Below are 26,268 nucleotides of genomic sequence, written 5' to 3' on the forward strand. Positions count from 1 at the left end.
ACACACACGGTACATTATAAACTCTGAATGTAAGAAACCCCTGACAGATAGTGTCACGTTGTTTTCCCAACGTTGTGGCCGCCTTGTATTGCCACTTGTCACTGTTAGCCAAAAATAAGTTATTTTAAATTTGCTTACTGCAGTTCTATGTAACAGATCCATGACATTGTCTTTCTAAGAAAAAAAGGCACTGGTTTATAAGGCGATGGGAGTTATGTTTGCCAGGTGTACGTTCTAAACATGCTGTTCACTATAGCAGGAGCCAATGTGTGAAATTAGGTGTCTCTCTTCTCCAAGCCCCCCCCCCCCAATAAAGGAAATAAATTAATTCTGCGTGCTTCTTGCATATATTAGCACATGTGAAACAAAGCATAATGTATTTCATATTTTTGGTTAGCATTAAATGTCAGATGGATATATTGTGAATTACTTTGGACTGGTTTTTTCAGCACTAGTATCTGCTTCAATTCTCCCACATATAAGAGGATATACTTGTCTCATCATCGTATGCTTAAATATAGTAGCATGGGCATATATTTGTGATTAATATGGTAAAATAAAAAAAAAAAGTAATTCTTAATGAGAACACTATAGTACTAAAAATCCAGTGAGAGTCTAGTCATCTCCTGTCTGGCTTGTTTGAATGATTCTGTTATATGACAGGATAAAGTGTCTATATTAATGCTATCAAGTCTTTTATGTGTTTGTTAATAGGCTTTACATAACTAATTTGTAAACTTTGTCTTATTAGCTGTAGGGCATTACACCCCCTCGCCAGACTGGAAAATGAACCCATCAGACAGGGAGGATGTCTGCTGTACAAGCAAATTAGATAACCAGCTGTTGGTGCTTCCAGAAAAACTATGTCAAAGACTGATGCCTTTCCAGAAGGAGGGTGTCAAGTTTGCCATCTCCAGAAACGGCAGGTAGGAAATTGTCAAGCATCTCAAAAATGTATTTTTGCTAGTTGTGGCACATCTTTCTTTCTTTCTTACTTTTATTTGTTGTACACAAATCCATCAGTTTTTTTTTTTTTTTTGTCAGATGGAAATCCATCATATTCGTGCTTTTTAAAAAGTAAACCTTTTTAAAAAAGGAAGAGCTTTCATCCTGGAAAAGCCAATGGAACAACATAAAAATAGAACAATTCTGAATGCAAAATGCCAGCTAAATTGAAATTGTTTTGAGCAACTTTTTATCGGGTTGAAAAGACTGCCTTTCAATAATATGTTGTGTAAATGACACACTAACTGTTTTAGACCACAGTTCATGGTTTTGCTGTTCAGTAGTTTGTACAGATTGTATTGTGGTCTATAAACTAAGGGTAGCATGCAGTTTCTATGTGTACAGTCAGTAACTGTGAAAAACTAATTGGTGTGACATGACAATACATGTGTTTTTGTGTTATGCACTACTCAGAGTTTTCTATATACCGTATCTTGATCACTGCTTGTCCAACTGGGATGAAACTTGCTAAGAGCCTTCTTTAGCTATTAGTTATTAAGTGTATCATAATCTGGGCTTGGCAGTCTGACTTACCATCTGCCTGTATGTCGCATTTACGTTTTTATGTGTAGTTAATATATATAGTACAATTTCATTTTAGCTTTCAGGGCTTAAAATTACAACAACCCTTTTGTAAAGCTGGCTTCCGTTTTCCTGACATGATAGTGCCACTATGACTCGTTTACCTGATATGATCTTGAGTCAGGAACATTGGATTTCTGTGTGGGATGCCAGCATCATGGTTTTTCTTAAGCAGTCTCATTTTGGTTAGGAGGATGCACAAATGTAATGTTAAAGGATTTCATATTCATCCTCGAAAAATAGTTTCTCTTAAAACTCCAATAATGTTACGCAAAGTTTTTACCTAACAGGATTAATATATATGTAAATATCTTTCAGATTGATAGTGACGTAAAACTGCTTGAAGAGCTGCATAAACTGATTTTTTTTTTATGTTTTATGTAACTGCTGTGTGGGAAGATTGTTACAATATTGAGAACCTTTGAACAGATGTAGCACAGCATTCTTTTGGGAGTGTTCCGTCCCCAGTTAAATGTGCTCATGTGGCAGACAGATAGCTCTATGAAAAGAGTCATGTTTGTGACCTGATTTCTAATTCTTTGCAAAACTAATTCCAAAGCTTCAGTTTCTGTATTATGGTACCATATTGTGGTATTATGTTTAGACCATAGATGTGAGACGTAAATGGTAACGCAATATGCTCTCTTTGAACAAATCTATTCAAGTTTAAGGAAGATTCTCTTTCTTTATTTACTGAAATATTACTTTTAAGAAAATGTACAAAGCTGTGGTTTAAAGTTGTACAATTTCCTAGGTGGTTAGTAATTCTTTGGTCATAAATAAATCACAGAGGCTGAATATCTTGCCAGCTTAAATTGTGTTACTGTTTTATATCACATCAAGCAGCTGGGAATATTTTTATATTATCTTTTTTTTTTTTTTTTTTTTTTTAATTTAGTCGTCAGCAATGTTTTTTACCCTAGTTTTCTCCCCAATTTGATATGCCCAATTATTATTTTTATCCTGGTTCACTGCTGCAAGCCCCCGGCGACTTGGGGAAACAGAGCCTGAAGTATGCATCCTCCGAAGCATGTTCCTGCTTTTCATTCATTTTTCTCACTGTGGATCCACAGCGAAGCTGTCAGACCTATAGTGCTTCAGGACAACACAGATCTGAATGGCTCCACTGCAGACCCGCAGGCGCTCTATCGTCCACAGGGGTCGCTGGTGTGAACTGTGGATTGCCCTGCCGACCTAAGCCATCCCTACCCGTGCAGCGCTCGGCCAATTGTGCGCCGCCCCCGAGGACCCCCTGTCACGGTCAGCAATGACATAGCCTGGATTTAAACCTGCGATCACCAGGCTAGGGGAACATCCTTCACTCCACGCGGAGCGCCTATTTTATCTTTTCAATTTTTTTTTTTTTAACAAACTCAGTCTCAAGGAAAACATCATTTAATATTCTATTTGATGTACTGAAAATATGTGAAAATAAACTATGCCATTAGGGGGTTTATGATTTTAAATAAATAAAAAAGCTTTACCAAAAGAATTTGGGTTTCTGCAGGAGATGCGGAACAGAATTGGTGACCCACATTATGATGCTAGCAATCCAGCATTATAATGGTCATCCCAAACGCTTCTAAGGTACCAAGTTTAATTTTAAAAATGAGAAGTTTAATATGTTTTTTTTTTTTTTTCCAGCTTATTGGAACAATCTGCGATCTTTAATAAATATACACAATAAAAAATCATCTGCTGTGATAGATGTTACAGTATTATTTGGCTACATGTATTTAAGGGATTTCAGTTGTTATCCTGATAAGTGGTACTTTAAAATACAATAATTTAGTAAACTGAACATTAATTAAACTGATGAGTTTCCTTACATTTGGTTTCTGTGGGGGGTCTTATTCTTCTAAAAGTCACTTACTTCTGACACTTAGAAAAGTTCCTTTAGAAAGAATAAATTGCTACTCAAGTCATGCCTACAGTTTAGTTGCTGGACCAGTAAAGTTTTAGGTTTTTTTTTTTTTTTTTTTTTTTTTTTTTTTAAAACAGGAGTCCCTGAGACAGCCCTTGTTTCAGATAGCAGTAATTTGTGGCTAGATTTAAATGTGAACAATTACATTTTACTTCCCACTCATCTGAAGCAGCCTGTGCTGATTCTGTAATCTGTAGAACACATTTTTTGTACGTGGGTGGGAAAAAAAAAAAAATGCTGTACCACCGACTCGGACAAGTGGGTGAGAATCTAGAGACTATCAAGACGCCCACATTACTGGACTTTAATAGATGTTCTTCATCACCCACTGTAGAGTTTTCGTGTCTCATGCGGATTTTGTTTTATTTTAAGCAGTTGAACATCCCTGCAGTGGATACAGTGGAAACATGGATACATACAGTGTGCGTCACAGTCATGTTTGTACCTGTATCATGGGAACTGCTCAACAGATTGGCAGAAAGGTTTCATCAAAATTGTATTCAGAACTGCTAAACAGGTGTTTGGAATTGCCTTGTTTTCAGTTTTATTAGCATTTGTCACCCTGTGATTATAATATATAAAATGTATGCAGTCGAGTACAATCAATGTGTAATATGTAGTAGAGACAAGTAAAATAAAAGAATGTCACATTTATAAAGTGATAAAGCTTTGGTGTATATTGTAATGTAATATAATTCTAGTCATTCAGTTTTTCTGTCCAGTTTACAGTGCTCCCTCATTATAAAATGGCCCTTTACACTGCTGATCAGCTTATTAAAGAGGCATGGTCAAATCTTCCATTTGATCCATAATTCCTTACAATTGCACATGTATTCATCTTATAAGACTGAACACAAATTGTACCTATGGCTTACCTATGGCACGCAACTACAGTGTTACAAAGGGGGAGCACTGTACAAATTTGTCTTTAGGGTTGGCACATTTCAAGGCTGATATCTACCTGCACTCCTTCCTGAAGGCAGTAACATAACTTACAGCTTCTGTGACATTGAAAACAGTGTCAGCTTTACAGCAGATAATATGCACTATGCATAATTATAATATAATATGCATATATATATATTGTTATTTCCTACCTGGTACCCCTTGGTCTGTAAACATAAGTTACAATTTGTGCATGCTGTTGTTAAGCAACAAATGAGAGCATCTGCCTAGAAACTGTCTGGCCTGTGTGCTCTGTTATATAAAAAGGGATGATTAATGTACAGAAGAAGTGGCGTTCTAAAACGAGGCTGTAGTTGCCGATGTCTGGAGTCAAGTCGGATGAATGAGTATACAAGCAATTAAAAAAAAAAAAAAAAAAAAAGAAAGTAGCAAGGGGGGACATTAATCACTGCTTTCAGCTGTAGTGAAAAGTGGAGCTGTTAGTGTGGATGGCTTCTTTATGGGCCAGCTAAATAGCACAGTATTTTTTGTTTTTGGTTGTACTCAAAGATTATAAAATGGGCAGAGAGAGAACAGTACCCTAGTTTCTAATGCAGCTGAAGAAAATGAGCAGCAAAATAAGTAGGGAATTAAATACCTTGACATCTCAAAATGACATGTACAAGGAATGTTTGAGTTAATTAAGCAGTGCAGTTTCTCAATGGAGAATTTGTAATCTTGTCTTTTGAAAAATGTAGCAGTTGAACCAAAAAGAAAAGCGATTCTCCCTGCATCCTGTGGGCCATATGGTACCTTCAGCTGTATCAGAAAATGGCATAATAAATAAATAAATAAACAAATACAGCAGTAAGTGACAGTTTAAAGTGGCTTAAAAAATATTATGCTTTTAGGTTTTAAAATAGTTGACTGTTGGCATTTGTCCTAATTGTATTAAGTAACAAATAACACAGCAACTACCAAGCAAATGGGGTTTAAATCCATTATGGCTGTTTTCCAGTTCAGAACTTACTCCCAGTGAGGCCTGGAACAAGGTCTGCTGCACCAAAGCCATCATAAAGTAGAGCTGTGATGGCGACACGAACTTTTATTTAATATGGGCTGGAGTATTTCATAGTTTAATTACTCAATTCAGTAATGAAGGACTGGATTGGAATAAACTGAGAGTGAGTACCAATAAATTAACTCATATTATTTAAACATTTAATCACCAGGTCATCCAAAATTGACTGGACAATTAATAACTAGATGAAACATGCATGCAGTTGGAGCTTTTACAGTAGACATCTTCCAGAATGTTACAATAATTGCAATATATATGGCTACCAGATCAGCAGGAAGCTGTTTTTTAAACAGTAGCAACTTATCAGATGCCCATTATGTGATGTTTTTTTATTACTGATTAAAATAAATAAGTAACACAATAACTGACTATTACAACATTATTTGCACATAACACTTTTGTCTTTGTTCATTTTTCAGGTGTATGATAGCAGATGAGGTAAGCATTACCCAGCATGCATTTCATATCTGTGAGTGTGCCAGGATATGTTAGCTTCATAAAGACAAGTAAATCATTGTTAGTTTTCATTATTAGCATTTTCCCTTTTTCACTGGTCTTTGCTGTCCCCATTAAAAAAACACAAAAAACAAACCAACCAACGAGCTTGAGAGACAGTTGTGGTGTAATGGGTTAATAAAATGTTACAGCTAGTTAAGTACTAGCTAAGGAAGAAAATACTGTTTGAAATACTGCTGCAAATGCCACTTCCAAGTTTATTCTTAATAGATAAAATACAAATTATTGACAGTCCATTTGTTCTTGAGTGTACTAATTACCACTTCATTGGTAATTCCACGCTTCCTGTTGTCGTTGCGGTACTTAATTTTAGCACCTAGCAGCAGTCTTGTTCATGCCAAAATATGCAGCTGTAGTCTCTACGAGTAAGATGAGGGAAGATGAATTCCCACAGAAGGCAAATGTTTTATACTTAACGATTTAACCCATTAAGTGCCAGGATGGGCTACTTTGGATTGTAACATTTTTAACTGGAATCTACCTGTAATTTAAATTTGATCTTTAACTATGTTATTGTCATAACTCAGAAAATGTGGCCATGTGATTGCCCATCTAGTGCAGGTGAAGTATTTGTTATGTACCTTATGATTACTGCTGCACTTCTGAAGAATTGGATTAAGTAAATGCTGATCTTGAAAACTTAAGATTTGGAAAGTGTCATTATATTATTAATTCATTGATTTATTGATTTTATTTTATTTTAATTTGGAATGCGGAGTGACTATACCCGATGCACCACTCAGGAGCCCCATATCTTTATATTTTAAGCAATTTCCAGATTTCAAATTCCCTTTTAGCAAATATTTCACCCAGAAGTCTTTGAAACCTGAAGCTGTTGTCAGAAGAGAACATTTCATTTAGCAGTTTGGATTGGACCCACCCTTAGGTAGAGCATGCTGCTGTTTCTTTGATAACAGTGTTTGATAACATGTACAGCAGTGTGCAAATGTATTAGAACACCCCATTGCTTCTGGTGTTTATTTACTGTGCATATGAAATCAAACCACTAACTGAAAATTTTCAAAATGGGCAAATTAATGATTGTCTGATTTACTTGATGCCTTTAAGCCACACATGCAACTAATTTAAAATAGTAAGAGAAAAGGAACATCTAGCCACAAATGGTAAAATGCATGAGACTTTTTAGAAGTTGTTTAAGATGCTGAATTAAAGCAAAAAGTTTTTCACACATGAGAGCCAATAGTTTCTATATCAGTGAAAATTACAAAAAAAATGTAATTCTCACACAGAGGTTTGCATGCATATAAAGGGTATACATGAGAAATCTTGAAGTGTTCTAATACACCACTGTCTGCCTTCCAGATGGGCCTTGGCAAAACCATCCAAGCGATCTCTGTGGCCTACTACTATAAACAAGAATGGCCTCTGCTGATAGTGGTTCCATCATCACTGAAATACCCCTGGATTGAAGAAATAGAGAAATGGATACCTGAGTTAAACCCAGATGATGTCAATCTCATTGACAACAAAACCGACATTGGGTGAGTTTGAGAATCTCCTTCGGAAGGTAGGGGTCAGATTGGTGTGTGTGTATGTATGTGTGTGTGTGTATATATATATATATATATATATATATATATATATATATATATATATATATATATATATATATATATATGTGTGTGTGTGTGTATGTAAAAACATTGAGACATCTTAATAAAAATGTTTGAAGTTTGGCTCTTGCTTGCTCTGATTTCAAGGTCGACTCTTGCTTGCTCTGATTTGGGAATGTAAACATTGAGTTAACTGTCAAAATTTGGAATATAGCAATTAGTTTCATTATGTCAACACAGCTGTCTAATGAAAATAACATTCCCTTAAGGTTCAGTATTACTGTATATTGACTTTTCCATAGGCTACTATGGTTACATTGATTGTCTTTTCCTCTCTCTCTCTCTCTCTCTCTCTGTCTCTCTCTCTCTCAAGGTGTCAACACCGCTGAAGGCATTAGCCGAAACATTTTTCTACTTGATCTGTTGTTATTGTTTTACTTTGACTGCCTTATAATTTTTATGATTAAGTTTTTGGGTTGTGTATGGTTCACAATTACTTGACAACAGACTGTGTACTGCAGGCATTGTTTGCAAAATTGAGAATTGAGTAGATTTATTATGCAGACTTTCAGATTTACTTTACATCCGTAGGTTGCTAGGTGGTGCATAGGGTTACAAAAAAAAAACAAAAAAAAAACACGTCCTAGCTTATGATTATGTATACCATGTTTATGTTGAAGGAGAATCTCTACCAGCAAAGTAACAGTGCTGGGGTACGGACTGCTCACCAGTGATGCAAAGACTTTGGTGGATGCCCTTCACAAACAGAAGTTCCAAGTTATTGTAGTAGATGAGTCCCACTACCTGAAATCAAGGACCGCTGCACGTAGCAAGATTCTGGTCCCGATTGTGCAGAAGGCAGCCCGGGCCATTCTTCTAACAGGAACACCTGCTCTTGGGCGCCCTGAGGAGGTAAAAAAGGAAGGGTGAAAGATATCTTGCAGTGTAAACATACGGCAAGGGCTAAACACAAAGCTTGTAATTTGAGTAAAATATCAGTTAATAAAGTTAGAGAATGCAAAAAAGCATATCTTGTTTGTCCATATTTGTTTAAAAAAAATCCTGCACACCCCTGAGTATCATTAATTGTGTTCAATATACAAATATAGTGGTGGTCTGTTTTCTGTTAACAATATAAAATTTCGATTTAGTTATGCTACCAGCTTTTTATAATCTGGTGTTCGAGTTATATTTTGTTCATTTATTTGTATCTGAAGTTGGATATTACAGTTTTAATCTCTGTTTTTGGTTATAATCTGATTACCTTTGAAAATTAAGCCTTGATTTGTGCTGCTAAGTTTGAGACATTAATGAAAGTTTAATTGTAATTTTGTATTAAATTAGGTTTTAAAAGAAAAAAATAGTACATAAACAGAGAACCTACAAAAGTGCAGGCAGCTTTTTAGGCAATTTGTAATAATAATAATAATAATAATAATAATAATACAAAAATAAAATTAATTTAGATTGGCATATCCAAGATAGGCAATACTTTTGTAGGGAGCCAAGCATGTCATTAGATATTTATAGAGCAGAATTGAATAGAGCAAACCATGGACTTGCAAAGCTCTGTGATAAATACCTTTCCATTCACCGTCTAAAAGAAATGTGCATGTTTGTGATATTCTCAGATAATATGATGGTTTCTGGCAAAACCCTAAATGTGATTATTTAAAAAAACAAACCCAAACAAAACCCTCTTTGTATTATTTTAATGCTAGCGTTTTACTATGCTGTAGTTCAATTACCATCTTTATAAGATTACATAGAGTCTGATGAATCATAATACCATATGTGTAATATTGTCTAATGTCTTTGCAGCTTTTTATGCAGATTGATGCCCTGTATCCTAGGAGATTTGGAACTTGGGCTGATTATTCTAAAAAACATTGCAATGCCCATGTCAGGTACAGTCATTTTTTAGACTTGTGCCTTTTCTTGTTGTACTGGTGGGCAGGTATTTTGAAAGCAGCATTTGAGAATGTTCACCCACATTCCCATGTGATTGCAGTGTAATGTTATTGGAATTGCTAGGCATACCAGTATTGATAAAGCTATCCTCCAAACTTAAACTATTAAAAAAAAACTCTTGACTCCTAATCAAGTCAAATTTACATGGAAAATACAGTACACTAAAAACATTCTATAAGTAACTCAAGAGTTTGTGAAACTTGAGAAAGATAATCATTTAAAAAATGTCCACATTTGTAGTAATTATTGCATTATTTTATTTCAGCTGGGTGTTTTATTAATTGTTTTTTTTCTTATGTGTGGTTTACAGTGCATTTCACTGTGTCTTTGTTTTTCACAGGTTTTTTGGCCAAAGACGCCAGTGGGACAGCAGGGGAGCTTCTAATTTAGATGAACTGCACCAACGCTTAAGCAAAATTATGATCCGAAGAATGAAAGATCAGGTCTTAACGCAGCTCCCTCCAAAAATCAGACAGCGCATACCCTTTGACCTCCCAAAAGAAAGTGCCAAGGTAAGGGCTGTCATGACAGGATCAACTTGTACGGGAGAGGGAGAGGGAGAAGGAGACTGACTTAATTATATGCTTGCTATTACCCTCTGCCTGTTGCTAAGCAATATAACCAGATTAATTAATTATCTTTTTTATCACATTTAAATATCATTATACCAGTAGCACAAACCAAGTACTTTTTTCAGTTTTTTTTTTTCTAATTCGAACTAGAAAATGTAATGGCATCCTGTTAAATGTTATTGAATGATAAGGTAACAGATTTTTATAGGTTATATCTAGGTAATGTAAACCCTATATGTGTACCACTAGGGATGTGCTGATAGTCGTATTTAGACAACTTTAGATTTCTTAAAGGTAATTACTTTTGATTTTGTTAAAGGTAATTTCAGCTCACCCCTATATACCACTGTAAGTTAAATATATACATTGTATGATTCCTTTATTTTATATTGGCCTTTATAAATCAAGTGTAAAGTATGTGGAGATGAAAGCTACTTGATATTGTTCAGCTATTGCAAAAATATATCTGTTTGTATTTCGAAAAAAGATAAACTTTTTGTCACCACTAATTTTAACGGACTGTAAAAAATTTAAACAAAGATAGGATACAAATTCTTCACTTTAAGGGATTGTTGTTAAATTAGTTTATTGTTCCCAATTAAGGAATTATTTCTTTTGAGCCTAGAAGAGTGCCTTCTGTGGGTTTAGAAAACACTGTGTACCAGAAATCAGAGAGATTCATATTTAAAACAACAAAGAAAAATTAAATTCCAGTTAAATTAAGGCAAATGTATAGCAAAAGGTTGACGCTTGGATTTTGTTTTTCAGTGCGCAGAGAATAGTTAGAACCTGCAGAGAGGTCAGATTGCTTGACAGGATGAAAAATGCACACTCCAGAAAGGCAGTCCATCTGCCGCTTATGCTTATTAAATTAGCCTATGTGCTGTGCTAGTATTTAAATGTTCTCTCTCATTGTTTGGGGGAAGATTTTTAAGTACATGTACAATGCATAGTAAATTGTTCGTTAAGTAACAGCTTACAGATAACAATAGTGTTACAGCCTGACAATAATAGGTTCTTGTCAGTTTAAGTTATATTATATAATTGGTTAAAATGGATTATATTGTTGTATTGTGTAATAATATACGTATGCCCCAATGTACACAGTATCTATAAGCACCAACTGCATCGTCACCTAAATGTTTTGCAAAACAGAATTGAAAAGGCACTTAATGGAATTTTGTTATATAAGAAACTTGGCTATTTTTACTCATTTTTAATTTAGAATGGGGTTTGTCCTCAATTGCCAATCCTTTCACATGATTCCTGACTTTCTAACTTCCTAAATACTACTTGCGTTTCACCTTGAGAGCAAGCGATCTGTCTTTGATTTATTATGTTGGCTAAGAGAGTTTCCATCTTCGCCCCCTGGTTGTCACAAGCTTTCTATAATTGGTAATACCATGTGACTGACCTACCCTGCTTTGACGTTCTATAGTAGAAACAGACTGCTATCTCTGGGAATTTTCTCTTTTTTTTTTTTTTACTGCTTTTTTTCTATATGAAGGAAAGTAGGGCATTATTCACAGTTCCGTTAATTGTTCTGCCCTTTTTATAGCTAAAAAAAAAAAAAAAAAAAAAAAAACCCTGTTATTTCCTCCCACGTAGGAAGCAAGTGCCAGCTTCGAGGAGTGGGAGAAATTAATGAGGGCACTGGATTCGGGTGCTGCAGGGACTGATAACCCCTTTGTGGAAGTCATGGGGCTCATTGTACGCATGTACAAACAGACTGCAATCGCCAAGGTACAGACAGCACCTATTTATAGGTAAAATGTGTCACTTTCACCTGAACTCCTTGTTTCGCACTGTGTTGCATTTGTTGTCAGTTTTATGAACTTGCTAATTGTAAGTCCTGGGTATTTCCGGTGTAAATATCAAACCTTTGTAAGCATCAGTTTCAAACAAACATCTTTGTGGGGCCTGTTGACCGCAATGGAAATATTATTTTTGTGGAGGAAAGATATAATAGTTGTGTTTATATTGTAAGCAATGAAGACATGAAGTACTGAGGTTGTCTGTACTGTATGCACACAATTTAATGGGTTTTATGCTGTATCAGATCTTCAGGAAGCCTAAACATGTGTAACGTGTTTGGTTAATTAAAATTTTGCAGTCAAATAACCTGTACGTAAATCGTCATGTTTGTGTTTATTATAAGGTTGTTGGCTTTAATTTTTGGTTTCTTTACAGTCTTAAAATTGACTTTCTTGTGAAGGATGCAATGTTTTTTTTTTGCCATTCGCTTTGCCATTGTCTAAAGGGAACGGAATACTTAACAGCTTTACTTCAAGTCTTGTGCTGCTGCTTCTTACTGTTTGATTAAAATTTAGCAAAAATCCACACATAATGTATTATTCCTCGCTTGTCTGCAGCATTTTAACTGGAAGCCTGAGAAACCGATATCAGGACTTCTATAAATGAGCAGTTATTCCAGTTTAAAAAATATATGTGAAGTTTGGACAGTTAACATTAAGTGCATTACCCTACGTACACACACGCTGCAGTTGGCTCGACAACCATATTTACAAACTGCACTCGCTGCAGTTGTTTGTTGTACACACTCCTTTCATTACTGAAGTGAGTGCACTCGATTCTTGTTCCGAATAGGATTAACTAGTGCGGTTGTCGCTGCCCTTTGTAACTGAACTGTGTGTGTGTACAAACCGTATAAAGAGCAAAAGGTGAACTCACAACCGCATTTAACCTGTGTGTGTACGTAGCCTTATAAAACAAAGACAAGCTCTGCTTACAATAGGTCTCTTCCAAATTACAAAGGTGAATGTAATTTACCTTCACATTGTCATGATGGCTAGTTCAAAAATGGCAAGTATCATCCCAAAACATTTGCCATGACAAATTAAGAGCACTGTGCTGTGACTGAAGCAGATGAATATTTACTGGCCAATATCTCACGTTAAAGGGAGGTTCATCTGAGGTGCGATGTGATTTAGCTGTCCCTTGGAAAATATTAGTCATATATCTGAAGAAATGAAACATGCAAATTAGAGCTGACATAGGGACTGGTCACTGCAGTATTCACAGTGTGTAGCTCATGCTGTTTCAAAGTGATGAAAGGACCCATTTATTGAGGTCTGATCCCCCCCACCCCCACACACATCTTTGGTCAATTTAGTGATGGTAAATGTAATGGGATTTTATCTCTGTTCTGTAAAACCTATAAATTAGAAATTTGAAATGTGTTTTTTTTTTTTTTTTTTTAACACGACTTTTATTGCACATCACCCAAATGGAAAATTACATGACAAAATTAAAACCACTAAATTAGTATATATATTAGATATATAATATATATATATATATATATATTATATATATATATAATATATATATTATATATATATATATATAAATATTCATTTTTATTATTAAAAGGAACATGAGTTAAAAAACAGTTAAGTAAAATTGCATTATTTTGTAAAAAGCTGTTAAAATAAGGCAAAGCAGACTGGAAATCATTTAGAGTTAGAATTGTAGGTACATCTTTTTTTTATGCAAAATGGATATCTTGCTCTTTGGGCAACTTTTAAGTTTATGTCTGCACATTTTCTTCCACCTAACCCTAAAACTGAATATGTACAGTATATATATTAGAACGCCTGTTTAAAAAAAAAAAATACATATATATTATTGGCTGATTAGCTGGGGGGAGAGGATGTGCCCGCTCTGTTGTTTCACAGTGAGTATGCCATGACAACTGATCAGAAAGTCATGGATATTCAGGTTTCTTCACTTGGAAAGCACTGCTGGAGAAACTGAAGGCGCATGTGCTCTGCATTTCTTTTCTGCAGTATTTTCATTTCTAATGCAAGAATGCCAAGTTAGAGGATTGGGAAACAAGCCTGATTTTATTTTTATCCACAGACATCTGTCAGATGATGTCCAGGGTTGAAGACTTTAATGTACTTTTTTGTAGACAAAGTTATTTTGGAGGGAGAACAGATTGTAGGCTTTAGGAACCAATTAAAAAGTATAACCCAACTGCAGTAATAAGAACCCTGAACGCCCAGCTTGAAAAGAACTTAATCAGATGCTGTCTTTTAAAAGTCATTTAAATGCTGTGCTTTAATTAAAGGTGCAAAACCTTTAGAAATACCAGCTGTGAAAACTGCCATATATACACATTGTTAAACAGGCTGTTTGCAGCTGTCCCAGGAGTTGATATTGATAGACACTGGCTAGGATGAAGCTCTCAGCAGGCATCACTGAAAATGATGGAGCAGATGATTCAAGGGAATTACTACACCTAAAAAAATCTAAACTAAATATAGATTGTATGGTTGGGGAAGTACGATTCATAGCCGTACTACCATGAGGGGGCGCGTGAGAGAGCAATACTGTATGTAAAGGGTTAACAGATGCTGCCTAACTTACGCTTTTGGAAAGTCTTTGTGTTATGACTTTGTGCAACTCATGACTAACACCAAAGAATACCTAAACCATGGTTTAGAACACCTGCAAGAGAGGTTTGTTGTATTGAACTGCAGACCCATAGAATAAACGGTTGACCGCAAGCAAGGTGGCTTGCGTTATGAGGTTGACGTTGCAGGATTCTTGATGTTCAAATGAGTCGACGTCATTATTTATTGTTAGTACCTGTTTTTTTTTTAGGCAGGTGCTGTAAAGGACTACATTAAAATGATGCTGGAAAATGAAAAGCTCAAGTTTTTGGTGTTTGCTCACCATCTGACAATGCTTCAGGCTTGCACAGAAGCTGTCATAGAAGCAAAGGTAAAATCTATACCTAACCTATCCACTGTTAACGTAATTGAAGGTTCGCTGTACAAATTAAACAGGCAAAGCTTCCAAGTCTAGCATTATTCAGAATAATTGAAATTTGAATTCTCATTGCTCTTAGTCCAGAAAAGGTGGATAAATCTGACTTTGAGACACCACCATTGTCAGTGTAATAGCTATATCTCTCTTAATGTTCTAGATTTGGACTTTGAAAAATGAATTCTGAAAGTAAATATGGTGGATTTCAGCAAGTTATTTGTTTATTTTTTTATGCTCGGATTTACTGCCACGGCAAAGTATGCTTCACAGCCCATATTAATAGAACAGCAGGAGTGTGTGAACAAGATGGCAAATGATGAAATTTACATTAACACACATTCTGGTGTGAGAATTACCAGACTATCAGATTTATAATTTCCTATTAACAGTAAAATGCTAGAAATAGAACACCCTGCACATTTAAGTAGTTAGGCACAGATGTCCCAATCTCATTAAATTTTGGATCTCAACAACTGAATATTCCCATCACAGAAGATCAGGCTATAAATTAAATCTATTCCTTTGCACTTTTTGGATATGTTCATCATACTGCTATCCACGCATCAAAGTTTAATTAATTTGCTGTGGTATTATAAATTATTATTCACTAGTTTTAATGTGGAGTTTCAGGGATCCATGACAACGTCCATTTCATTTGACAAACTGATTCCAAACACACAAAATGACAGCTAGCTCTTGCATAAGAAAACATTCGTAGGGTACAGATTTTAAATCAGAAGGGCGGGAAATTAACTCAATTTTTAAATTTTTATTTTTATTATTTTTTTTTTTCTTTTACATTTTACAGCTTTTGTGATACGCATAAAGAGAGAACAGACCACATTTCTTTGACCTATGAAATGGCTATAGAGTATTGTTATATTTAAAATTGAAGATACAGAACTACATTCTATTTATTTATTTTTATTTTTTTTATTTTTTTTTAATTGTCTTATCCAGGTCCGGTACATTCGTATAGACGGAAGTGTTCCGTCATCTGAAAGGATCCACCTTGTCCATCAGTTTCAGAATGACCCGGATACACGAGTAGCTGTCTTGAGTATACAGGCTGCTGGGCAGGTATGCTGATGAGTGTTTCACTTTTTAAACAAACATTTAGAAGTGGCTATTTGAAGATAAATGGAGCAAAATGTGTTCTGTAGATTTATTATTTTTTAGTTGCAGCTTTTGTAAATTGGGGAATAATTAGGCGGTGTACAAAGTAATGATTTCGAGGGTAATTTGACTCATCTGATTAGCACTGGACCCTTGACACTTGACTTGTCTTCCACCTCAACAATATTAACCGCAGGTTAGACTACTAATGGCTAGTCATAGAGATCTGCATACAATTTAGAATATAAACAGATACAATTTAGAGCATGTTAAATAGTTTTTTTTTTAATACAACACTCAAAGAAAAAAAGATACCTACAGTACACCAATGTGAAGATAAGTACAGAAGGACTTTTCTACAAAGGCTGTTATTTCCTCTAGTTGACTTTAATACTTTGCAGTGCTCTGTTCCAATCCTCCCTTGGCAAGTTGATTTATTTTTCAGCAAGATACAAGAATGTTGATCAACAGTAGTTATGCCTGCTTCAATGCGAGTGAATGACAAACAAATCTGTTTAATTTAATAAAACAAGAGTGGGTATTATGCAAATATATCCATTCAATCTTTTATGATTGATTCTAAATTAATTATATATATATATATATATATATATATATATATATATATATATATATATATATATATATATATATATATATATATATCTTGACTACACTTAAGTGTTTAATTCAGATCATTCTTATATAAAAATGAGAACACTATTAACATCGAAATTGAAATTGCTTATCTAATTCATAATAAAGAATATGATGTCTTAGTTAGTGTCCTACAAGTTTTTTTTTTTTCCCTTTTTATTGAAAAATATATATGTATTTATTTATTTACTGAAATTCCAGTCATTGCAATTGCAGTTTTCTAGTCATGCTGTATTGTTCCTTGCTGACCCTCACACTCTCACACCAATTTCTCTTCTTGTTTTTCCAGGGATTGACATTTACCGCTGCTACCCATGTTGTATTTGCTGAGTTATACTGGAGCCCTGGCCATATGAAACAGGCTGAAGACAGAGCTCATCGAATCGGCCAGTGCAGTTCTGTCCATATACACTACCTTATTGCAAAAGGAACATTCGACACAGTCATGTGGGGGATGTTAAATCGCAAGGTAGGAATGCTGTGTGAGTGAGTATAAATAGGCTTTAAAAGATTACGGAAAACAAAAAGGCCTGTAAACATGACTACTATCCCTGAAGATGTGAGCATGAAGTCAGGATTAAGACCAGTATTATTATCCCCCTCACCCCCTCATGTATTTGAGGAATCACTCATCCTTGTTTCATGAAATTATGCATGCCAATATATTGTATTATTGGTCTACATGCTGTGATCATGGTACTCTTTTATTTTTGTATTTTAAATGATTTTGGGGTAAGGGATACCATATAAAGTATTTTGTCATTAAGTTTTGTAAGCAGTCAATGCCACGTACCCAGTAGACTTTATTTTATTTTATTAAAGTTCTATTTCAGAATAAATAGGAACGGGAAAACAGCACAAGGTAGTGACGACCTAAAATAAAAATATTGATTTCAATTACATTTCTGCCATTCTCCTTGAAGTTTGATTTTACATTTATGTGAATATAAACATTCTAGTGAGCACAAGCTCAGCTGTCAGTCCCACTGATGCAGTGCAACAAAGCACAACCATTAGTTTACACACACACACACACACACACACACACACATATATATATATATATATATATATATATATATATATATATATATATATATATATATATATATATATATATATATATATATATATGACGTATTTGAATACTACTTTACTGACAATTCAATCATAATTAACTGGCTAGGTCATGGCTCTTGATTTTGTTATGCTTGCTTGTATCTTTGCAGGCAAATGTGACAGGCTGTACCCTAAATGGTAAAAAGGAACATTTGAAAGCAGATGTCGGGGACAAGGAACAGTGGGATTTTCTCAACTTTGCCAGTGCTTGGACTCCAAGTGAGACTTTGCACAGTGATTTACTAGACAACAAAGACGAGGTTTTCTTCTCTCATGTAAGACCTAAGAAATAGTCAATAGATGTTATAATGTAATGTAGGAGTCTGCATGTGTTCTTGAGTTATACTGTATATTTTTGGAACCCAACACTTAAAGATAATTCAAGAAAACATGTTTAATACAAGCATTTAGTTAATATTATCCACTTGTTAATATAACAAAGACCAAAATACACAATTTCTGGTAGTTTAACAAACAATCTTTATAAAAAAATAAATAAATAAATAAAAGTAAGCAAATTTCAAATATTTGTGCATGACAAAAGTATTGGCACCTTTACATTAAAAGTCTATTATAGAGTTCAGAGGTAATTATTGCCAACATCTGCTGAAGAAGAACGTATTGCAGATGATGGTCAAGACAGAGGTTGGGTTCACGTTTGAGAAAAGCACTCGTAGCAAGCTACAACAAAGGAAATGGCTCAGAACTGTATCAAAGAAATATGGAATACCAAAATCCACAATCAAAGCAATAATCAAGAAGTGCCACAGGACTTGAACTGAAATGCTTGAAAGATGTGGGCGTCCAAAGAATTTACAGGTACAGCATGTAGTGGAATTATACAAGCAGCTAAAAAAAAAAAAAAAAAAAAAAAAAAAAAAAATCCAAGATTAACAGCTAAGGACTTAAAGAAAGATTTAGAAGCATCAGGCCATGAAAGAACTGTACAAAGGCACCTGAAGACAGAAAAGTTGTATGCACATTGATCTCGCTGCAAACCACTTGCAAAGAAAGTGCATACAATTTGCCAAGAAATATCAACAGGAATCTGAAGCATTATTTAACAAAATTCTCTGGTCCAATGAGACTAAAATATAACTTTTCCCCAAAAGTGGACCACAGTATGTTTGGAGAAAAAAAGGGAAAGCCTTCAATGAAACAATCCTCGTACCTACAGTTAAACATGGAATTGATTCGATCATGATATGGGGGGTTTTAGCAGTTCAGGAACTGTAGACAGTTTGTGTGTTTTTTGAAAGTACAATGATATCATCTGCTCGTAGGCAGTTTATCTTCGACCACGACAACAACCCAAAGCATATCTCTGGAATTCTTGAAGAAAATGAAAGAAAGTTCTGAGATGGCCTTAGCAATCACCAGATCTCAACCCAATAGAAATGCTTTGGACTGATCTGAAAAAATCTGTAGCCAAGCATTGTGCATCCAGTCTGTCTGAGCTGAAGGAAATATGCAAGACAGAATGGGTCCAGATTTCACCAACAAGATACATACTTGTTAAGAATTATCCTAAATGTCTGAAAACAGTAATTAAATGTAAAAGGACACATGAGATACTAAAGCAAAGGTGCCAATACTTTTGTAATGAATGAGTGCTTTAAATGAAGTTAGTTTCTTCTTTTTGGATAAAGATTATTTGTTAAGTTACTAAATTGTGTGCACTGCTTTTTGTTTTACAGTATTAAAAAGTGATTAGTTTATTAAATGCATGTCCTTAATCTGTTAAACCTTGAGTTATGGTATAATAAGCACACGGTGCCAAATCAATACAGTCAGCGACTGTATTTCACTAGCATTATGTAATCCATTTTTAATAGGCTTCTGACAGATGCTGAATTAAAAGTTATTAAATAAATCATCTGAAATACAATTATCAAAGAATAAATGTCAGGTAAACCATTGCTACAAAAAGTAATTTCTAGGATCAGTTTTTTATTTCCCATTTGTAGTGGTGCAGTGACAATAATGTTATAAAAATGCAGATGCTGACATTCTATATCGTCTCAAACACCAGAATTAAATAAGCAGGCATTAATATGTTGCTGCCTTACTTAATAAAGAGAGCTCGTCTGTAACCTTCATTACCTTATTCTAGAATCTTCATAGCAAGATTCTAGCATCTTCACAAAATTATACCTTTTAAAAAAGTAATTTCATAAAAATACCCTTTAAACGACTGAACCTGCATTAATGTTAAGATAATATAATACTTGGGTGTCTCATTTGTTTTCATTTTATTAGTGGGTCTGTGCTTCTTTTTTATTACCTTGCCTATGGAAAGCTACGACCTGACATTTGGTTACCTAGCTCATAATGAAATAATTATCTGCCATAATCTATCATAACTTCCTTTGCTTTAAGTCTCTACAAACATGGAAAGCCTAAGAAAGTAATTACAATAGACAGCTGATCAATTTGAATTCCTAATTATTTCATATTTACTGATGATTCAGTCATTAGGAGGGATAGAGCATTGTTGATATTTTCTAAGATGTTGAATGCTATTTATGAAGTGGGATTTTGATTAAGATAAATGTGTATGTGGGAACGAACCTTTTCTATTTTAGAATGCAAGTCAAATAGAAATGCCTTTTTATTCCCCTCGCCTTTCTCATGCCTATACGATACAATAGTTAATTTCACTCTCTGACATTTTTATCTTATTTCTAACGTCACTACCTCCTCTGCCAATTTGGTGGTAATGTGATCTATTACCACCTATACACGATTAATGCCTGATACATGTCAAATCAGCACATGCTCATTTCTCCTAATAAGGTAGTCCAGTGCCAGTCTGTACTGTTCTTATAACTGTTCAAATTTCAGACACGAATTCAAGAACCAGCACTTACTGAGACAAAAATACACCTCCTGATCTTCTGTAATAGTGTTGCAAGGCTTGTATTAAGAAAAGCTTATTGCAGAAGGTCAAAACTAATAATGCAAGGTCCAGTGAAACTTGATATAAAAAAATATGAACTAAAATTACCCCAACCAGGCAAAGCGCAAGAACATTCTCGGGCATTTCACAAAGTCTAAAAATATTTGAGTCTGTTTTATCTGTATATTTATTTATTAATAAAAATTACAAGTGTGTGTTTTTTTTTTTTTTTATAGAAATCTCAGCAGCAAGCTGGACTCTGTGAAGCTCAGTCATTTAAAGCCTTTTCTTACACTTTATAAGATCACAGAATCAAACCCAACTGTTGTGAAGTATTTTAATACAGAAGTACTTGGTTAGCAGTTAAAGTAGTTCACCTTTTACCAGATGTTTTGTTTGAACTTGAAGGTCATATTACAGTGAAGCTATTCATAATGATGGTTGCATTGCTGAGTGAGCCAAAAAATAAAGTACATAATAATAATAATAATAATAATAATAATAATAATAATAGTAGTACATTGTTAAAAAAAAAAAAAACTTTAATTGAATTAGTAGTGCAATGAGGAAATAATGGAAACTTTTACAAATAATTACATTTAACCATCCGCTGAGATTATTTATCTTAAATTTATAGTGTAGTTCTTATGATACATGACATCTGAAATATTAGCATTGCTCCCCTCTAATTACCATAAAATGACACCCACTGGTGCAGTACTTGAAACAAGGTAAAGTGGATGATCGCGTTACTATTATAGCATGCTACCTCTATTTTGTTGTAAATGGGTTTGTCAAATAATTGTACATTTGATTTAGAATCCCTACACACTCTAACCTTTTGAGTGTTTTTACATTTATCTATGAACTATATAAGGATACATTTTCTTAGTGAATGTAAAACTGCGCTTTAAAATACAGCCTTCCAGAGTCTACACCACCATGCTTGCAATAACTGAAAACATTTGCATTTTTGAACTTGATCTGTAGATATATTTAAATGAGGAATATGTAACCCTATTTTATCACAGTTTCAAGTATAAAATTACAGTAACCACACATTTTAAGAAATTGCATTTAAAACTTCAGTTATTAAAAAAAAAAAAAAGTAGATTACATGTTTTCATGAGAGAACAGCAATTTCTTGTACTTATTTTAAGATATTAAGCCCAGACATGCATATGAAAATCTTATCTTTCAGTATCAGTTTTTTTTTTTTTTTGGGGGGGAAATTACTTGGCACAACATGCTCTTTTAAGGATGAGTAAAAAAAAACAAAATTTAAAAATGATATTGTTTTACTTTAACACTGTACATCAGCTGGTGCCTTTGACTACTGACTCTATGTTCCAGTCAACTGTGTATAGGGACACGCCTAAAAATTAGACAGCCGTTCGTGTACTGTATGTGTGTTACAAGAATGTTGTTAAAAATCCTGTTTAATTACAGCACAGTTAATTGTGTGCCAATTTTCTCTTTCCTAGTTTGAGAAAGAAAAACAACACGACATTCGCACCTTTTTTTCACCAAGGGCAGGCAAAGAAACTAAAAGGAAAAGACCCACAGAGGAGTGTCCTTCTGGCACACCAAATGATCTAGACAAGGCAGAGATGACGGTCCTTCGCCGGTCAGTTGAGGAAGGGTCTATGACTAAGGGAGGATCCCAGGAAATAGCCGACGAGGAGTTACTAGAGGTTGCTACTGAGTCCCAGAGCAAAAGGATGAGACGTTTAAGCCAGCCCATGATCAAAAACTCAGGAAAACAGAAGAGAAAGTCTTGGGCTGGGAAAGCTAGTTTTCCCTTCTCACTTCAGAGATCCCAAAGGGTTTCAGAAGGTGCATCACTGCTTTGGAAAAAGCTACCGGCTGTGAAAGGGGAGTGGAACTGTACCTCCTGCACATACACTAACAGCTCTTTATTGCCTTACTGCGAGGTGTGTGAGACCAGCCGCCACAGCAGCAGCAACAGTAAGTTAAGTTGTGCACCCCTTTTACAATAGCAGTAGTTATATTAAAACTAGCCCAGAGAGACAATGACTTTTTCACCTTTTTTTTATAAAGTCAAACTCCTGCTTCGCAGTAGGTTTCGCCACCTTTTCAAGATACTGTAAGGTTTATTTTGGACACAGGAGCAAGAGGTGATACAGGAAAAACTCAGCAGGCCAACAATGTGTGTGTGTGTGTGTGTGTGTGGTGTTTCTTGTTGACTTCACAAGTGCTACACTGATTAAGCATCCCCATGAGGGGAGCTTACGTGTTCACAGCTGCTTTTTCCTGTGTTATTATATCCATTTTCAATGTTATGGAAAGTCCTCTGGGAAGTATCCTTGACTTTGACATGTGACCTCAGACGGCTGCCGTATTCTGTTTTGGGTTTGCTTTAACTAAAATGTGTTTGATACCATTTATTTGAACATATAAACATTTTTATTTCAAATTAAATTAAGTGAATCAGGAAGAACTTGAAAGAGGTATTTGGGGAGGAAAAAGACATTTAGCAAAGTTTCTGATGTTTGGCAAAAAAAACCCCAAAAACATGCATGTGTTTTTTTTGTTTTGTGATCGGCAATGGTTTTTACCTCGGTTTTCTCCCCTATATGGAATGCCCAATTATTATTTTTGTCCTGGTTCACCGCTGCAACCCCCCCAGCGACTCGGGGAACGGAGGCAGAAACACTCGTCCTCCAAAACGTGCTCCTGCCAATCCGTCACTTTCCACACTGCGGATCCACAGCGGAGCCACCAGACCTACAGTGCCGGAGGACAACACAGGTCTGGAGGCTCCACTGCAGACCCGCAGGCACCCTATCAGCCACAGGGGTCGCTGGTGGATTGCCCTGCCGACCTCAGCCCTCCCTACCCAGGCGGTGGTCGGCCAATTGTGCGCCGCCCCCTAGGAACCCTTGATTACGGTCAGCAATGACATTCGAACCTACGATCTCCAGGCTATAGGACACATCCTTCACTCCACGCAGAGCGCCTTTACTTGATGCACCACTCAAGAGCCTGCATATGTTTTTCTGACATGTAAGCATAGTATACCAATGTTTAAGTAAGATGCTAAAGCATGCAAGTGATTATTCGGGTGACTGATACTACTAAACGCACTTTGGTAAATAATGGTTTCATCAGCATAAAGATTTATTGAACATTTCTTGGATGTCTAGGGTCATGACATGTGTTGGTTTTAGATTTTCTACACAATTTACTTGAAGTTCACATCTAGGCAAACCCAACTTTTTCAGTTATTCAACAAAGCACCAAACTTGCGAATGATCGTTTAGAAGAAGGCAGTAACAAACAGCAGAAACCCACCATATATCTCTTGTGTATTGTCAGGCCCCAGCAAAGAAGAAAGTCTGCAAAGCAACAAAGCTACCTCAGAGAAGGAGCAGGTGCCAGAAGGCCTGTCCCACACTGACTGCCTTGTTATTTCTGACACTGACAGCGAGAGTGACAGCAACATGCTTATGGATCCTGAGCACACTAATGAGATGGAAATGGAAAAACAGAAACCTGAAAAATCTCAATGCAATAAACCTCCGTCTGAAAATATTGAAGACGGTAATTACAAAACAAGATATTATTGTCTGATATATTTTCATTCTGTTGCATGTTTTGTGATCTATATTATCTAGAATTGTACACCTTTTGATTTTGTGCTGTCACGGTTTCTTGGAACCCAGAGGATGTACTGTCATCCTGTGGATCATTTTAAAAAAGAAAATCATATTTGAAGACAATTGATATGCTCGTGATTGTGGGGGAGATGCTCAGCTGCCATTGAGGATATTGTCAGGCCTTACCCATCTGTGCAGAAATACATATTTGCAGTCGACCCTTTCTCCCACAGAAACGGCTGTTTAGAAATGAGACCCCATTCCAAACCACCAGTGCATTTAAAGGCATAGTGGATGGTAGTGGTGTTTTTATTTTCATACAGCTTTAGTCTTTGAAGCGTTGCATAAAAGGGCTTTTGAGTGTTCAGTCAACAAGTTACAGATTCATTAAATACAGCACTTTATTAAAAAAGATGTGTATTAGCAGTTTTCAGATAAAAAGGAGCAGCAACAGATGTGGGAAAACTAGGAAATATATTGAACAGCTGAATGCTGTCACCTTCTAATTCCATTAGTTTGGTAACTGCATGTATCCCAATTATTGTATGACACGGTTTTGTAATATATTACATTGTGGTATGTGGGTGTATGAAAAGGACAAGACGAGTGCAGTACCAGCTACAAAATCATTGGACCTATTCAAAATTACAATCACACACGACAAAAAATACAAAAGGGCACTTAATATAAATGTAATAATACATCCTTATATGCCAGTTAAAAAGTTGTTGTAGTTTTTTTTTAATTAATGAAAGCTGCACATTTAACAGAAGCACTGTACTTTTACATAAGGTTTATTTAGTAATTGTATTTATATAAATAACATATAGTCAGTACTGTATGTAATTTTGTGTTTATATTAATTCTATACTGTTGTACGGTCGACACTTTTTCTATATTAAGCTTGCTATTAAGTGCTCAAAAGTAGCATACATATTCTGTTCACAAAGATAAATAATGTGGTCATATTTAGATTTTCACATTTTAATTCTTGAAGTATTAAGACTAAATATGTTTGTATCTGATTTTGCGTCTCCTCTTGCCAATAATAAAGTGTAAGGAAATGAACATTTTAAAACTTCGATAAAGGTGATATTTATGCAGTGCTTTATTGTGATTGTTTTGCACATTTTCTTTGGTAGAGACAGTGTGTGAGTCTGACAATACCAGTGTTCCAGTCTATGAAGGGCTAATGTTCTGCGCCAGCAGAAACACAGACAGGATCTATCTCTACACCAAGGTAACCTTTCAACAGTTGTAATTCAGTACACAATTCAGTGTTGGTCATGGGGTTTAGTTAAAACCACCTTGGTATGTTTCTCACCAAAAAGCAGTTTTAACGAATGTGTTAAAGAGTTTGCAAAAATCTTTTCCCATTTAAACTTTTAAACTTTTTTTTTTTTTTTTTTTTTTAATTCTCCCAGTTTAACCTTAGAGAACATTCCTTAAAACTAGGGATTGAAGTAAGACTCCTATTGCATGGCAGTTTTCATCCATTCTGGTTTTAAAATGAGCTTGATTAGCCTCAGATATATATATTATATATATATATATATATATATATATATATATATATATATATATATATATATATATATATATACAAGCTCAGGTGTGTCTTATTAAACTCTTAATGAAACAAGTAATGTATCAAAGTACTATGCAATGAGAGTCATGTTTCTATCCCTGCTTAAAACAGTTCTAAAATAGTTTTGAGTTGGGTCTGTATTTCTAAGTTAAACCACTTCTCAGTAGTCAATTGCTTAAAAAGCATGTATGGTTCAAAATGTTATCCCTTTCATGCCACCCAGACTTGTTCAAAAGGATTGTATATTACATATTTGTGAATTGCTCATATTTTACTGTACTGTACTCCAGTATTATAACAGATTGGCTGTTGGTCTGATGGGTGTCACTGCTGGTGAAAACCTCCATGGGAGCATGGGGAGTACA

General features: G+C 35.1%; 1 protein-coding gene across 1 annotated transcript in view; it reads left to right on the forward strand.

The window, feature by feature from the left end:
• Window positions 1-26,268, forward strand: part of zranb3 (zinc finger, RAN-binding domain containing 3) — a 37,412-nt gene that overhangs the window by 835 nt on the left and 10,309 nt on the right. Inside the window, exons 2-15 of the mRNA XM_041262174.1 lie at window positions 752-926; window positions 5,897-5,915; window positions 7,317-7,495; window positions 8,248-8,479; window positions 9,389-9,474; window positions 9,879-10,050; window positions 11,719-11,853; window positions 14,740-14,859; window positions 15,865-15,984; window positions 16,967-17,146; window positions 17,907-18,071; window positions 22,180-22,663; window positions 24,035-24,259; window positions 25,458-25,555. Of these exons, the coding sequence (XP_041118108.1) occupies window positions 787-926; window positions 5,897-5,915; window positions 7,317-7,495; window positions 8,248-8,479; window positions 9,389-9,474; window positions 9,879-10,050; window positions 11,719-11,853; window positions 14,740-14,859; window positions 15,865-15,984; window positions 16,967-17,146; window positions 17,907-18,071; window positions 22,180-22,663; window positions 24,035-24,259; window positions 25,458-25,555 (2,355 nt within the window). The 5' untranslated portion in view covers window positions 752-786. The remainder of the gene's footprint in view (window positions 1-751; window positions 927-5,896; window positions 5,916-7,316; window positions 7,496-8,247; window positions 8,480-9,388; window positions 9,475-9,878; window positions 10,051-11,718; window positions 11,854-14,739; window positions 14,860-15,864; window positions 15,985-16,966; window positions 17,147-17,906; window positions 18,072-22,179; window positions 22,664-24,034; window positions 24,260-25,457; window positions 25,556-26,268) is intronic.

The sequence above is a fragment of the Polyodon spathula genome, chromosome 10 (assembly GCF_017654505.1).
Source record: "Polyodon spathula isolate WHYD16114869_AA chromosome 10, ASM1765450v1, whole genome shotgun sequence".
NCBI classification, from domain to species: domain Eukaryota; kingdom Metazoa; phylum Chordata; class Actinopteri; order Acipenseriformes; family Polyodontidae; genus Polyodon; species Polyodon spathula.